The 16,945-nt window shown below is 35.0% G+C and overlaps 1 protein-coding gene and 1 pseudogene across 2 annotated transcripts in view; one reads left to right on the forward strand and one right to left on the reverse strand.

Moving 5' to 3' along the window:
• Positions 1-16,945, forward strand: part of METAP1 (methionyl aminopeptidase 1) — a 53,375-nt gene that overhangs the window by 10,669 nt on the left and 25,761 nt on the right. The window contains exon 2 of one of the 2 annotated variants that reach the window (XM_039845775.1): positions 16,771-16,822. The exons of the other annotated variant lie outside the window; for it this stretch is intronic. Within the exon in view, the coding sequence (XP_039701709.1) occupies positions 16,771-16,822 (52 nt within the window). The remainder of the gene's footprint in view (positions 1-16,770; positions 16,823-16,945) is intronic. 2 annotated transcript variants of the gene reach the window in all.
• Positions 11,526-11,644, reverse strand: LOC120588454 (uncharacterized; annotated as a pseudogene).

Raw genomic sequence — 16,945 nt, forward strand, 5'->3', positions numbered from 1 at the left:
AATATTTAGCATGATTATTGATCTGTAGTTTTCTTGTGAGTTTATCTGGTTTTGATATCAGAGTAATGCTGGTTTCATAGAATAAAGGCACTGGAAGTTTACCCTCCTCTTTATTGTTAGTTGAATCTTTACCTTTTTTTCCTCCTTAGTTTAGCAAAGGGTTTGTGGATTATGATTTCAAAACAAAACAAAACAAAACACCCAGCTCTTAGTTTGATTTTTTATATTGTTTTTCTGTTTTATTAATCTTCACTGTAATCTCTTATTATTTTCTTCCTCCTGCTAGTTTCAGATTTACTTTGTCGTTCTTTTTCTAGTTCCTAGAAATGTAAAGTTAGGTTGTTAACTTGGGATCTTCTTTAATGTATGCATTTATAGCTATAAACTTTAGCATTGCTTTTGCTGCATCCCGTAAATTTTGGTATATTGTGTATTTTGGGATGTTGTGTATTTGGTGTGTTTGGTATTTTGTTTTCATTTGTCTCAAGGCATTTTCTAATTTCCCTTGTGTTGTCTTTGACCCATTGATTAACAGTGCATTAATTTTCACATAATTGTGGATTTTTCAGTTTTCCTTTTAATTAACCTTTTAAAACCTAAACCATTGTAGACTTCTTTGTATGCCCATATATATGTAAGGTTAATTTCATTATTTTTAATGACTGTATAGAATTCGCTTGCATGGTTGAATCGTATTTTATATAACCCATTTTATATTGATGGATAAATTCTCTTTAATTTTTCACAATTATAAATAATGCTTCTGTGAGTATTAAGTTTGCATATATCTTTGCTAATTTGTCAGGTTATTTTCTTTGGTTAAATTTCTGTGTGCGGGTATATATGTTTTTATGTATTAAATATTTATATACATGTTATATTTTGATACACATAGCCTTCTCAGTACCAGCTGATCATTCAGCACTCTCACTAACATTGTATGGGGTACTCTTTTTTGCTTATATCTTCATTAATGTGAATTGATTTTAGTTTTCAAATAGTAGAAAAGAGAAAAATAATACAGGTTCTTAAGAGGATAGGAGTGGGTAGGTAATCATATTATAAAAACCATTTCATGTTAATTCCAGCAATACCTATAGGGTGGTTTGGAATAGGAAAAGATTAAGGAGAGGAGGGGATCGAGGTGGGGAAGCTGTTTTGGTAGTTTGGCAAGTCAGTAGGGCCTAAAATAAGGTGGGAGATAGATGTTGGGATTATTAGATGAGAAGAGTAATATAGGAAATGACTTGTTCTGACAGTGAAATGAAAATACAGATATTTTAACTCTGGTGGTACTTTTACATTCTCCAGTGATTCATAATCCTGAAAATAAATAAGAATCACATAGCTTATCCTCAGAGATTCTGATTTAATTTGAGGTGAGAAACAACATGAGTATTTTTAAAGAAAAGCTTTCCAGGTGATTCTAAGACATCGCCAGAACTGAGAACCACACTACCCCATATATCTTCTAAAACTGATAGATACCTCTTGGTACTAAAGGAAAAGTGTGTTCTCTTGGGGCGAAGACTCAAGTTTTACTTACTATTTATAAAAGGTTATCAGTAGACAGTGCTTCAACATTGTTAAGTACGTGAAGAATAAATCAGCGAGAGAAGGTGCTCTCAAAGAGTACCGAATAAGTACACGTGACCTGCTGGGCTTAGGTGTGAGATGGAATGTGGTGTGGGGATACTTTATGGAGGAGGCAGCATTTGAAATAGACTTGAAGGGCAGGTAGCTTCAGAGGATATAGATGTAAAGGTGTCAGGAAGAAGCAGATAACGCAGGTTGTGCAAAGGAAAGGAAAGTGTGGTCTTCGTCAGGGGAAGTCTAAATCTAGTTAGGTCATTGGTACATTTTTCAGAGATAAAGAAGGAAAGTTCGCCCAGTTAAGGAGTCAGGAGTTGATTCTTCATGGAATGCATAGTCACTCAGGGTTTTGAGCAGTCCTAGTCTGGTAATGAATGAGAGAAGAGAAGGTGAGATTATGGTTTAGAGAAAGAACGCTGTTAGGTCTTCAGGAGTAAATAGGAGATGTGGGCATGTTCTTCGACACCATCGGTGACTTTGAAGACTATCAACTGGTCGCTTCATGGCCTCAGCAAGTAAGAGGAAGTTCGGTGTCCTTATGCAGGTAAAAAGTGTGTATTATGAATATTTCGTTTCCTTCATTTACTTGAATCCTCATATATCTTGAAATAAAAGCTGTTAGCTAATTAGGCTGTTTTGTGAGACAGTTTGCCCATTTATTTAATGATTTATTTAATGACGATAATCCTTATTTAAAAGTTGGGATTTGGTATAAGTTTCATGAATCAAATAAAGTACTGTGAAACCCTCTGAGGAAAACACAAGGCTATTTGGATAGTTACTTTTCAGTGAATGTGTGGAATTTCAAAATGTTAGATGATAATGACTATATTGAGAAAAATAGATGTGGGATAGTTTTGAATGCCAAGTAGTCTGAAAAATGTAAAGCATGTTCCTCTTTTCCAGGAGTATGTTCATAACCTTGTTGAAAATGTTCTTTGCTGAATAGAATCAAGAATGATTATTTTTAAGTCTTGGTAATTGTTCCATAACTTATGACTTTTCAGAATAGATATTGAAAGGAAATAATTTTCCATGAACACTTAAGATGTGTCCTAAATGTTGGTCTTTATACATTTTCCTGGGTTATTTACTCTGCCCACTATAAAGTAAGGATGGAGGAGAAGGGTTTTGATTATAGTTCCTTCAAAACATTTATACTGCTTTTAGTTTGTTCAAAGTTTACCTGACAGTCAAATCAACAGAAGCGATCACAGTGGAGTAGATTATCAACTTAATTGCAGAGGCAGTGATGGCTAAAAGGGTTTAGAAAAAGTATCATTTCCCATTAGAGGACAGTAGGAGTTTTACAGAGGAGATGGTATTTAAAATCAGTTATAGTCATCTTCTCTACTCTTGAAGGAAGGTAAGGTTTGAATAGAGAGAAGGACATCTGATTATTTAAGTATAATTGCTTTGAAGTATACATATAGAATTGGGTACAAATGAGAGCTGCACCAGCTTCCTGCTCCTGTGTCAGTCAGAGCAGCTCTTTTTTAAAAACTATTTTAAGTACTGAAGGTTCCTCTAGATTTCTTTTTACAAGACTTCTGTGGGTAAAAAGAAAAATATTTGGAACCTACTCTGATACACTCCCTATGGCAAGCCTTTGCAATTAGAATAGAAAAGTCTTTAATTAAAATTCAGGAAGATTTGATGATTGGGTTCCGGGCGTTGTCAGGTTGTAAATGACATTACCTTCTGAGGAAGAAGGTAGGAACAATCAACAAATACTGATGAATGTGTAGACATATACACTGTAAGGGATGGGTCACTGAAGACAACAGTGTTGGGAAGGGAATTGGGTTGATGTGAAAGAAAGGAGAAATCTGATCGTTTCTTTGGATGCCAGTCTGTCAAGCTTAGTTCACCGAAGCTTAGTGTACCCCAGGGAAGAGGCTGAGAGAGGTGGGCTGTATGTTTTGGACACTGGGGGGATACTGAGTTGTGGTACAGAGAATAACTTGTCCACTCACACTGTGAGCAGACAAGTATAAACGTGTTGCCTTAATGTCGTATTAATTGGTATATAAATAATACCTACCTCATAGGGTTAAAAGTTAACATACATAATTAGAATAATGATGAGCACATTGTAGGTACAAAGTAAGTATTATCTGTTACTACATTGTGATTAAATTTTTTTTCTTGTGCAAGTCTACTTAGCTTTCTGTGTACTTATCTTTAATTTACCCCAACTCTTCCTTTGGTTCCATAAATCTCTTCTTAGTATGTTTAAACATACTTGGTATTCTATCACTTGGTTTCACGTTCTTAAAAGAGTCTCTTCCAGAGTCTTCTGATCTCTAGCTCTGCTGTATAGTTTTTTTTTGGTAGAGGGAGGGGAATCATCTCACATCATTGGAGGTTTTTCTTGACCATCTCTTGTACAGTATCCCCTGATTCCTGCGTCCTACTAAACTATTCATGGAAAATTTCTTGAAAAATAACATTTTAAGAAAGTATTTTCCTTTCTGGAATATAAAGCAATTGTTTTTAATTTAAAAGCATATATGGGTGGCAGTTTTATACTTTATGCCCTTTTTAGAAAGAACTTTGATAATCATTTACAATTACATATATCAGTAATGGTGAAAGCTATTAAATAGCAGTTTTGCATGGAATTACCTTAGTTTGTACCCAAATGCATTAGACTGTCACTCCAGGAATGCTTTATATATTGAGCGCTCATTTAATATTAATTGATTGGTTTTGGCAACTGTTAAACTTTATATTTGTTGAAAATTTTAAAATAGAAACAATCAAGTTTTATGAAACCACAATAATTGTTAGTTGCAGTATCTCTAGAGCTTACAAAATGGGCCTGTATCCTCTTAAAAGGACATTTTCTTGAACTTAAATGTCATCCTAGTCCTTCTTCCTTGTGTCTGGTAGGTCTTATAGAATAAGTAGGTAGTTTTTGTTTCGTTTTCCTTATTTGGAAATGGGGAAGAAAGGACTTACTTGTGACGCACCAGGAGGGCTTAAAAAACCATGCTGTATAACATTCTGGCAATGTTTGCTCATTTTTATTATTTAGAGGTTGCATTTTACCAACATAAAGGATAGTAATCTGGCGGAGTGACTTGCTTAGCACTTAAAACTTTTTTCAGTAGCACAATTTACAAGTTCATTCCTTTAATGTAAGACCTTTCTGGGAGCCGCAGTGTAACAGTTAGTTTTGTATCCCCAGGTGTATCTCTTAATCAGCATATTGTTCAACAGAATTCAATAAGAAACATTCTGGGGTTTTTTTTGTCTCTGCTTGATATCATGGGTTACTATAGTGTCTAATAAAGAGATAATTGCTACTGGTAAGAGAATTAACATGCAGTAATATAAGCTCTCTGAATGAAAACATTTGATCTGTTGTAGAATGTTTAAGTTGTAAATACAATTCTGCTTGAGACTAGTCTTATGCTTCTTTAACTTTATCCTTTTGCTGATTCTTACTATATGCCGAGAAATGTTTTTTATATTTATATTTTAAAAAATCTAAGTTAAAAAACTTTAGCCTTTTCTCTTAAATCTGTCTCTTTTTACTTTGCCTCTCATCTGCTGCTGCTTCTCTCTCCTGTATGCTGCTAGGTTGTTTTTTCTTTACATTTACTAGTTTATTATAAAGGATACAACTCAGAGACAGCCAAATGGAAGAGATGCATAGTGCAAGGTTGGGGGATAGGGGCAGTGCAGGCCTGTATCTCATTCTTTTTATGAAGCCGTTGCATCTTCAGAGCACTGCCTTGTGAGCCTTACAGTTCTTTGGAAAGAGAGTGGACTTTGGAGCCAGAGAGTCCTGTATTTAAATTCCAGCTCTGCCACCTGACAGGTGTTTGAGCTGTCAATTTATTTAACCTTTCCCTGCTTTAGTCTCCTTGTCTGTAAAATGGTAATATTAATATCCAGTTTCTAGGATTAATGTGAAATCTGAATGAGATAATACACATGTAAGGTGTCTGATATTCATAAAGGGTCTCAACAAATGGTAGTTCCCACTAGCAAATGTTAAATGGAGGTATGACGGGCTGTTACCTATAATGGAAGGTGATGTCCTTCTAACTTGGCTCGATGGGAACCTTCCTCTATAGATATTCACCACCTGGTCCTCTTTACTCATTAAGAACATGACAGGGCTATTTTTACTTTAGAGACAAGACTGAAGCAGAAGTAATGGCTTGGTTTCCTCCTTATTATGTATTGGGAGGGTTAGATAATAAGGGTTTATAGTAACAGTTAATAACAGTAACAACAACAATAATAATGGTCAGTAGCAATAGTTAGTGAAATGGCAGGTAGACAGGGAAGGGAAGAAAGATTAGCAAGAAAACTCTGAAGTAAAATAACCTGCAATACAGAACACGTCAAGAGACAGAATGACCATAACTTTGTAAAAACAACTATTACCAAGTTGCATTTATGCGGTATATAAAATAATAATCCACCATAGTCAGCTAGTTTATTTCATGGAGGTGAAAATCATTAAATAATAGGAAAAGCTATTACTGTAATACATCAAATGAATGTTTAAAAATACAAAAAAAAAATTGCTTCTCTAAAATGTATTTGATAAGATTCAACATTAGTCCCTTGTCGCATTATTTCTAGGGTGGAAATAGAAAAAAATATTTCCTTAATATAAGAAAAAGTATAAGATTTCTCCAATTTTCTTTTTTAAAACTGTTTTAGCTGTTCTAGTTCATTTGTCTTTTCATACAGATTTTAGGATCATTCTTTTCTGTATCTAAAAAAAATCTTTTTATGATTTTGATTGGAATTGTTTAAAACTTACAAATGAATTTGGGGAGAATTGACTTCTTTCCTATGTTCAGTCTTCTACTTCATGAACACAGGATATCTTTTTATATCTTACTTAATTTCTTTTATCATTGTTTCTTAGTTTTCAGCATATAGCTTTTATACATGTTTTGTTAAATTTATACTATATTAAATTTTGGGAGGGGTGGTTGTAAATGGCATCTTTTTGTGTAATTTTTCAATTATACATTGCCAGTATATAGAAATACAGTGGGTTTTTGTGTGTTGACCTTATATTTGTGACCTTGCTAATTATATCATCTTTGAATGGGGACAGTTTTATTCCTTTCCAGTTTGTGTGCCTTTTATATTTATTTTTCTTGCCTTTTTGCAGTGTAATACTTTTGGTGTGACATTGAAACAAGAGTGTTGAGAGTGGACATCCTTGTCTGGTTCCTTATCTTAGGGATAAAGCATTGTGTTTTTCACATTAAGTATGATATAATCTATAGACTCTTTGTAGATGGTCTTTATTAAGTTGAGGAAATTATTTTCTAGTTTACTGAGAGTTTTTATGAATGGATGTTGATTTTTGTTTCCAACTATATTGTGGATTTTTCTCTTTTTCCTTCACTTCTGTCACTTTTTGCTTCAGTGCCTTTTGAAGCCCTGTTAGATATAGGTAGTTTAGACTGTTATATCATCTTAGTAAATTGATCTTTTTTTATCATTATCTATTTTTTTGTCTTTACTCTTAGGAAATTTCTTTGTTCTTGTCACATAGGTCCCTAAGGCTGTGTTCATTTTTTAAAAATCTCTTCAGTGTTTGAATGGGATAATTTCTTTTGATCTTTCATTTCATTTCACTGAGTCTTTTCCTCTGTCATCTCCATTATGCTATTGAGTTCATATAGTTAGTTTTTAATATTAGCTGTCGTATTTTCCAATTAAAAACTTTTCATTTGGTTGTTTTTATATCTTATTTGCAAATATTTTCTTTTATTCCATTGATTTCAAGAATGTTCTTGATTGCTTATTGGAGCATTTTAATAATAGCTGCTTTAAAATCTTTGTCAGTTAATGTCAACATTGCTAATACCAGTGCAGGTGTCCGTTGACTCTCTTCGTGAGTTGAAATTTTCTTGGTTCTTAAAATGCCAACTACTTTTAGATTGTATCCTGGAGATTTTGAATATTATATTATGAGATCTCGAGTTCTGTTTAAATCCTGTGCAGAATGTTGATATTTTTATTTTAGCAGGCTACTAATCTGGTTAGATTTAGGCTGCAAGTTCTAACCTGCCTTCTTTGGGCTTTGGTTCCAATGTCAGTTCAGTTTTTAAAGCCTTTGTTTTGTTATTCAGACCTGTCGCATTGCTTGGTCTGAGACCTGGACAATGGTCTATTCTGTTCTCAGAAGCATCTGTATTATTTATTATGGACAACTTCATGGGGTCACTCTCTGGAATTCCTCCTTGGTACTTTCTGGTTCATTGGAAGTCGTTTTTTTTTGGTCCTCCTGCCAGAAAGTGGGAGTTTAGTTACCTGCTCTGCTGCACACTTACATGACTGTTCCTGTGTCTGGGGCCAAATGGCAAGAGGACACAGAAAAAAAGCAATGGGTTTTGGCCCCACCCTCTCTGAACCACAGCTTCACTGATAAGAGAGGAAAATGCCTCTTTCCAAGAATTTTGGCTTCTACAAGCTCATGGATCACTTGGGATCTGGGGTGCAAGAGGACAGGAAAGAAGAAGGTGGATGTCAGTATTCTTTGAGTACTAGGGGTACTCTTTCCTGTTCCATGAGCCAGAATTAGAGGGTTTCTCCTGGAGCAGTCTTGTGTTTGCCCTGGTGATCACTTCCCCCTAGAGATTAGGCGCCAGTGGTTTGGGATGGTAAACTCATTGTTAGTTCAGTGGTACTTCAGATTTTGGTCTCTCCCTAATCTGCCCGCTACTGTTCACTTTTGAGAGTCCTTAAATAACTGCTCCCTGCATTCTGTTCAGGTCTTATATTTTATAATTTTTATAGACACAATCTGTGAATTTGTGATTTTTGTCTCATTTGCACTATGACTGCTGATGTCTATGCTCATTTTATTTTTTATTTAAAAAAATTTTTTTAAAGAAAAAGCCTGGCTTCCTAAGGGTTGCTATTGTGTCTGCATAGCTTAGTATTCTGTCAAAGATTGGTCACAGGTTGTGCTCAAACACCTTGAGCCTCTTTTGTTCTCAGTGATGGTTTGTGTGTTGGCCAGGAAGTGCATTTGAACTTAAGGTTCTGCTGGGCTCTTGCATCCTCTTCCCAATGTGCAATTTCTGTGAACTATGATGCTAGTAAGATATAATGCCTGTAGTAGTCACTAGCTGCTTAATATCATAAGTTTTCATAAGCCAAGAATTTGGGTCAGGTTGACGTACGTGTTAAAGACAAATATTTAGTTGCATCATCTTTTCACATTTAAAATTTAAATTGCTTTTAAAAGTAACAAATTGGTGATATTTGGAATTGAGCACTTATTATTGACCACACATTTTACACAGTTATGTTCTCTACATTACAATTTAGGAAAGTGGAACTTAGAGATATTAAGATTTTTCCCCCTCAGCGTCTTTCAGCTAATAAGTGACCAAGCTAGGATACAAGTTTGTTTGACTTCAAAGTCCATGATTTTAGCCACTGTCCTAAATTTAGTTTTGAAATTGAATATTTTAGAACACCACGTGGGTTTTGAGTTGTCTCTACTTATAAACTCTTTACGAATTGTGAATTATCCTTAGAAATAAGTAGGCACTTATTTCTGTGTTTTAGTAGTAGTAAAAAATTAGGCAAGGATACCGATCATAGCATTTTAAATGCTTCTTTTACCTCTGTTCTCTAATGGTTTCTTTTCTACTCCCTTTCATAAATTAAATTGGTATGTAAAGCCCCCTTCTAGATTTAAGTTGGTATGTAAACTTTTGTGTTACCTGAATCAGTTGAGATAGAGATGTTATTTTTGGAAATGCGTGTCAGGTTTTGTGAGGGTAAAAATAGATGCTGGGTGATAACAAAGGTATTTTGCTCACATAACCTATTTAGAAAAGTTTTATAAATGGATTGTATCAGGTTTCCAACTATATAAAAGCAGATCTTATTTTGCAGTTTTGATATGGATGAATTTTGTTACCACAGTTCAGTTAAACAAAACCAGTTTCCCAACAACAGAGAGTAATTACATAAAGTATAAACTTCACTGCTAGCTCTAAAGTCCTTGGACCACTGCATAAATCGCAGGTGTGCATTTTGATCAGTGACCAGCCGTTTCACTTCTTTTGAAGCCCATCAATGACTGGTCACTGTGCATTTGTCACTCAAGTCTCCAGCAGGCAGCAGAGCCTGTAGCCGTGTTACTTTCTTGTTTCCCAGGGATAACTTAAGTGACATTTTACAAAAATGGATAATCGAAAGAAGGAATTGGACAACAAAGATGAAAGTTCAGCAAAGAAATGAAGTGATAATGCTAGAATTGAATTCTAAATCGAACATAAATGGAGTTGTAGAAGGCTTAACTGACCATGGGAATGTTGACATTGCCCACCATGCGAGAGAGTCTAGATGTGCAGCCAGAGGAACTCTGTGAGGCAAACTTTTGACATAAATGAGGAAATGGTTATGATGTCAAGAATGACAGTGTCTCAGGGGAAGTGACACCAACCAAAGACTTCACATTAAAGGAACTCTCAGAGGTATTGACAGTGCAAGGATAAAATTTGGAAGCTGTGCCAAACTTCGGCAGGAGTATGACAGCTGGCCCAGCATGACTGTATTTCATAAGTTATACAATGAGAAGAAGGCATACAATCGTTTAAACTTGTCTTGATAACATTTTTAAATAAATAAAAGCCTCTAACTATCAATATTTCTGATGTTTTAAATTATAGCATACTAAACAGATACTAGTTTTATTTATTTTTTCTGTTCCCTGTATATTTAGAACTGACAGGAAGAGAGTTTTTAATATTTTGACAAAAAATTTCAGAGGTCATAGACGAACTGTAATTGTTTATATTGATTATGAAGATTGCTTTTTAGGTTGGAGCTTGCATGGTCATTTTTATAGTTCTACGCTGCTATGCAAAGCAGGGACTGCCTGTATTAAAAACCATTTTATGGAGTTCTTCAAGACCATTCTGTATATTATTTAGAAAAAGTTTTAATCTTGGTTTTGTGGATGGAGATCAGGGATGCCAAGAACTCGTTTTTATCCGGTTGTTCTGGTTTAAAACCCTTTAATGGCTTTCTGTTGTTATTAGAATAGACCAGAATCCTTAACCTGATCTGACCTCTACTTATATCTATCTTTAGCTCTTCAGCCTCTTCTCATAGCACTGTATACATATAGATATTTTTTAGCCCTTATGACCTAAACTATGTAGATAACTGTGTAATTAGCCATATAATATTTGTCTGGAATGGGCCTACATTGTTCACTGCTGAATGCCCCGCACCAGTGCTTTGGTCATAACATACACTCTGTATTTGCATGAATGAATGAATAGAATTGTATGCACATGTTTGTTTGTGCATGCATGTTCTCTGCCTCCCCCTGCCCTCCGCAGAGAGTAATGATTTCCCAAGATTCTCGAAGGATTCAGTGGTCTAAAAAAGTTAAAGTATCACACTACAGGAAGTTTTGCAATGAAATGGGTACTCAGCCTAACTGGTATCATTAAACATTAAAGATGTTTACTTTATAGTCTCAAATTGCATTTGACTGTCTGGACATATGTGTAGTACTATATGTGGTACTATATATGGCCATGAGCAAGCATTCAAAATTATTATTTTGTAGAACATAAAATTTATTTTAAAAAATGTTATCTGTGATGGTTTGTATTAATAACATCTAAAAAAATCTGTTGATTATTACATAAGATGTATAACAGCAGAATAGAGTTGCTGTTGAGTGGGAGATTAGCTACTTGGCAGATTTCATCTTCTATAAAATTATGTTTCTTTTAGTTTTAAAATTCTGTGTTTTCTTTCTTATTTCTTTTTTATTTTTTAATTAAAAGATTTTGGTTTTGTTTATTATATTGAGTGGTGGTCTGGAGAATCACTGAACTAGCAATTTATATATATCAGATTATAAGAATTTGTGAGTTATTTTTGGTCCACTTTTTTTTTTTTCTAGATACCTACAGCACCTGGTATTCCGAGGTGGTCTCCCATCCAAGTACTAACCAGGCCCGACTCAGCTTAGCTTTTGAGATCAGATGAGATCGGGCACATTCAGGGTGGCATGGATGTAGACTTGTGTTTTCCTTTTTAAATTACTGATTTTTAAAGTGCAAATTCATTCTTGTTATAAGCTTTAAAGGAGTTTCTTTAGCGGTAGGTGTATATATATATATATATATATATATATACATATATATATATATTTAAAATTTTTTTTATATCCAGTCGTAACTCACAATAAGGTGATTTAAATGTCTCAACATCATAGAAGCAAAATGTCCATAGTTAATTAAAATAATTTTTTATAACTTTTTAGTTGGTTATTCAAATTATTTCAAATAGACTCCCCTCCTCCCTTACTTATTTCTTAGTCTTTTAATAGTTTCCATTGGTCAGTTAACCGATTTATCCTCATTCTCTTCCACAGTTGTTTAGGACTCCTCTCAATACTTTTAAATATGTTTGTCATATAATTAGTTTTTTCTTGGTAATGGCTCTCTTGAGATTTTTTTGATCCTCTCCAACCAGAACTTCTTGTTGCCTGGGCTTGTTTTGTAGCGGTCACCCTTGTATCTCTCTTCAAGCATCATCCTGGAGGTTCCCTTTACTTCTCTCTGTCTTGTCTGTATCACATCTTCCTCTTTCTTGATTTATTTTTGTGTTTTATATAATATCTTCTCTAGTAGCTTTCTGAGAAAGATTGTATGAGAGGTAAATATTTGAGATTCTGCATGTCTGAAAATTTCTTGCTATACCTTGATGCTTGGTTTTCAGTTTGGCTGGATATAGAATTCTATCTTGGAAATGGTTTCTCAGAATTTTTATGTTATGGCTCTGTTTTCTTTTAGCTTCCAGTGCTGTTGAAGTCTGATGCCACTGGGATTCATAATCTTTTGCATATTATGTCCTCCCTCCCCCCTTTTCTCCATAAACTTATTGGATCTTCTCTTGTTCCTGGTATTATGAAATTTCAAACCGTATGCTTTGGGCAAGTTGATTTTCATCTTTAGGGGGCCTTTTTGCTCTGGCAATTGCCCTTCAGTTATGGAAAACTAAGTTATTTGAACTCTTCCATTTTCTTTCTGAAGGTTTTGTTCAGATGTTAGACTTGTTGGTTTAACCCTCTGTTTCAAAAATATCTTTTAATTTTCAACTTTTTGTGATTTTGCTCAAATTTTGGGGGAGATTTTCGTAACTTCATTTGGAGATATTCATTTCTACTGTCATATGTTAAAATTTCTAAGAACTTGTAATTTCGTAATTATAAAATGGAATTATAGACTGGTAGAGCTGAAGAGTATCTAAAAGCATCTTTGTTAATCCTGCTCTGTTCAAAGTTGTTTCTTTGTTGCTTGACATATTTTTTTCTCATTTTGCATGGTCATCTTCTTTATATTCTAATTTCAGTGATGGCAGGAAAAGGGATAGCCAGGCTGAAGGTGGTACAGACTGCTGGTGCTTACCTAACATTTGGAGTGGTTTAGGATTTCGGATAAGGGGGCTTACGTGCCAGGAATCTGTCCTTAATATTTTCAGGGAAGATTGTTGTTCATAGTGATTCATAGTGGTGCTGCAGTATTGGCTGTAACAGTACCTAGGAGAAGTGTAAACCACTTTAGCCATACATAATTCTTACTGGGCAGGCAGTTAATTGATTTACTCTAAGATGGCATAATGAAAATGAACTGACAACCAACCGTACCAAATGTAGTTGGTATTGAGATGGTTTGTCTGGTGTTAAGGAAACATTAGAGTTAAGGCCTTGAAGTGAAGAAAAGCAGTGGTATGCCAAAGATGCAGTCGTGGTGGGGTTTTGCCTCTGGGCCTGGAAGACTCTTACATGGGTTCTAGGACCTTCCCCGAACTTTTCCCTTCTCTCCTTTCCTTCCCCATCCCTGATCTTTTTCTGATAGTCTTATTGCCATAAACATCATTGCCGTAAGACTAGACTGGATGAAGGAAAAAGAAATGAAACTCCAATCTGCCTCATCACTTTTGCAGTCATATCTGTGATGAGGAATAGCTCCGATGGGGAGGAAGAGAAGAAATTGAAATTGCCGACTGAAGTTAGGGTTCTTAAAATAAGTCATGTGCCTTTGCTCACCCCATTTAAAAATTACCAGGAGTAATTGAGAGTTGACTCCATAAATAAGTACATGTAAGTGGAAAAAGCTTCAAAAAGACTGTACTTAGTCCATCACCTTATTTTAGTGTAGAAATTGGATTCATTCTTGTGTGCCCTGATGTCTTGTCAGTTACCGTGTTAGTTTCCTGTGGCCGCTGTAACAAATCGCTGCAAAGTGAGTGACTTAAAACAATGGATTTATGCTCTCACAGTTCTGGAGGCCAGAAGTCCAAAATCAGTTACATTGAGTGTAAGTCAAGCATGAAGCACAGAGCTGTGCTCCCTTCAGAGGCTCTACTGCATTACTGAATTGACGCTTTGAATTCAGTATACACACCCGAACACCCACCCATCCACACACTGTAAAGCAGTGAGAAAGCCTGACCTTTAGTCGGGTAATGTTGGGTTTGAGTCTTAGTTCTGCTAGGTTTGGTTCTGTTATGTGATAGACAAATTATCATGCTTGTTTGTGCTTTGGCCTTGTCATTTGTAAAATGGGGATAATGCCATCTGCCTTACAGGGTTTTGTGAAGATGAAATTAGATATAGGCATAAAGTGCACATATTCAGTAAATGGTAATTTATAGTTTATTATGATTGTCTTCCTATTTTAGATCCATGTCGACTTCCTTTCTTATTCTGTAGTAGGTGTGGTAATACTGACGCAATTATTTATTCCCATTTTAGATCTTGGGATTTTTCAATGAAACATCATTTCCCACTCTTGTGGTACAATAGATAAATATTTGATTTTCTACCAATTTCCTGTAACTCTGAGGTGGGGAGGAACTGATCTTTTTGCCAGTTGTGAGTGGTTTTTGCATTTTGACAACAGATAAGGATAACTATTTTCCTTCCTGTATTAGTTTTTCTATAGCTGCCATAACAAATTACCACAAAATTGGTGGCTTAAAGTAACACAGATTTATTATCTTACAGTTCTGTAGGCCAGAAGTCTGAAACAGGTCTCAGGGCTAAAGTCAGGTGTTGGCAGGTCAGCATTCCTTTCTGGAGGCTCTGAGAAGAATCTGTTAATTATCTTCCCAGGTTCTAGAGGTAGCCTGTATTTCTGGGCTCTTGGTGTCCTTTCTCCATCTTCAAAGCCAGTAATGTAATGTCTCTCTGACCCTGCTTCCATCATTATATCATTTTCTGACTCCTTCTGCCTCCCCCTTCTACCTTTTAAGGACACTTGTGATTACATTGGGCCTGTTTGGATAAAACAGGATAACTTTCCCATCTCAAGGTCAGCTGATTGGCAACTTTAATTCCCCTTTATCTTAGTTGCAGTTTAGCATATTCACAGGTTTTGAGGATTAGGACATGGACATCTTTGGAATGCTCTTAATCTACCCACTACACCTCCTATCCTTTCCAAAAGACTGAGCTCAGTTTTAGCTTTTAGAAATGAAAAAAAAAAAAAAGAAACCCATTAATGTTGTGGATACCTTCTTATACATTTGAAGTCCGTTGTTGTAGGTTGTAGTAGGAGGAAATAAGTGTGACCTGGGTTCTTGATTTAACTGTTGTAGGCTGTGAGGATACAAGAAGAGTGAAGGAGAAATAGTTAAGATCTTGACCCTGGAGGGAGAAACTGACTTCTCAGAGGTCCTTGGTAAACCTTTAGTGAGAATAGCCTTAGTGTTACTGGTGTAATGTGTGGTTCAATTACTACACAGTCCTAGGGATGTTTTATTTTGTATTTTTTCCTTAGATTTTTCTCTTAACCATGACTTACTCTTTTATGTTTGCAAAAAAACATAACTCTTTCCTGCTTGAGCGATTCATATCAAAACATGTATAGGAATTTGTGAATTTTTGTAGTATTTGTAATGATTTATAGTAGTCTCCCCTTATCCCACATTTCAAGACCCCCAGTGGATGCCTGTATATACTGTTGTTTTTTTGTTTTTTTTTTCCTGTACATACCTATGATAAAGTTGATGGCTTCTCTTTGACATATCCTAATTGCCAGCATCAATCTTTTGCTTTGGAGCCATATTAAGTAAGGTAAGGGTTACTTGAACATGCTCTCTGATAATGCCATGGTTTGACAACTGAGATTCCTACTAAGTCATTAACAGGTGGGCAATATGTACGGTGTGGATATTACTGGACAAAGGGATGATTCATGTCCTGGGCGGGACTGCACGAGATTTCATCACACTACTGAGAATGGAGCACAATTTTAAATTTATAAATTATTTATTTCTGGAATTTTTCATGTAATATTTCTGGGCTACAGTTGACCTCAGATAACTGTAACCACGTAAACTGAAACTATGATAAGGGGTAGACTACAGTGTGTTTGTGTAATTTTAAATTCTTTGAAGGAGGGACTCTAAAATTTAAAGCATAAATAAGAACTATACCTGGTTGAATCATTTTTCTAATGTATTAAGTTCATTACTTTAATTCAATTTATTATTCAAACTCATTTTTCCCAGTTCAGTAGTTTTTACTGTATCTGAAATATGTTATGTGAACATATTTTCCTAAGTGAAAAGTTAGTCTTTCTAGTCATTCATCCATTTGATCAGTCAGTCAGCAAGTCCTCACTGAAACTACTGTGTGCCAGGCCTTCTGCTTGGCTCTGGGGACATGTCGATAAACTTGACATGGTCCCTTCTCTCATGGAGCTCATAGTTTAGTAGGGCTGTGAGCACATAGTAAACAAAGTGGGTGTGACTGACTGGGAATGAAATTACTATAAATAATCAAAGAATCTGCAAAATTTTCCTTGTCTTTTTTCCTAATGCATGATTGATTAATTGGCTTGTGGTTCTTTTGAAGTATTTCAAAGTAATTTGGTGACATAAAATTGAACTATGACTACTATTTACAATGTAGGCTAATGTTTCTTATTTGAAGTAATATAAAGTTTAGGCTGCTTTTTGAAATGAATTTTTAAGCAGGTCTCATATTTTCTTAAGCTTTTCTAAATATTTATGTAGTGAAATCACAGATTTGATTTTTGCAAATGAAATTTCCAATAACTTTCTTATATACAACATTCCTTAAAATGTTTCTAATTATGGAAGGCCTGACACAGATTTTCATGTTTGTTCTTTTAGGAATGTTTTAAAGGAAGTTGGGCTACTCACAAATTACTACATAAGAAAGCAAGTAAGTGAAACCACACATCTCTGTACCATTTGTCTTAAGCAGCTTTTGTACAGAAGAACAATATTCTTTCAATTCTGAAAGTGTATGTTTGAACGTTCTGAAAATCTGTATTTGAATATTCTG

This window comes from Pteropus medius, unplaced genomic scaffold, assembly GCF_902729225.1.
Source record: "Pteropus medius unplaced genomic scaffold, Ma_sr-lr_union100, whole genome shotgun sequence".
NCBI classification, from domain to species: domain Eukaryota; kingdom Metazoa; phylum Chordata; class Mammalia; order Chiroptera; family Pteropodidae; genus Pteropus; species Pteropus medius.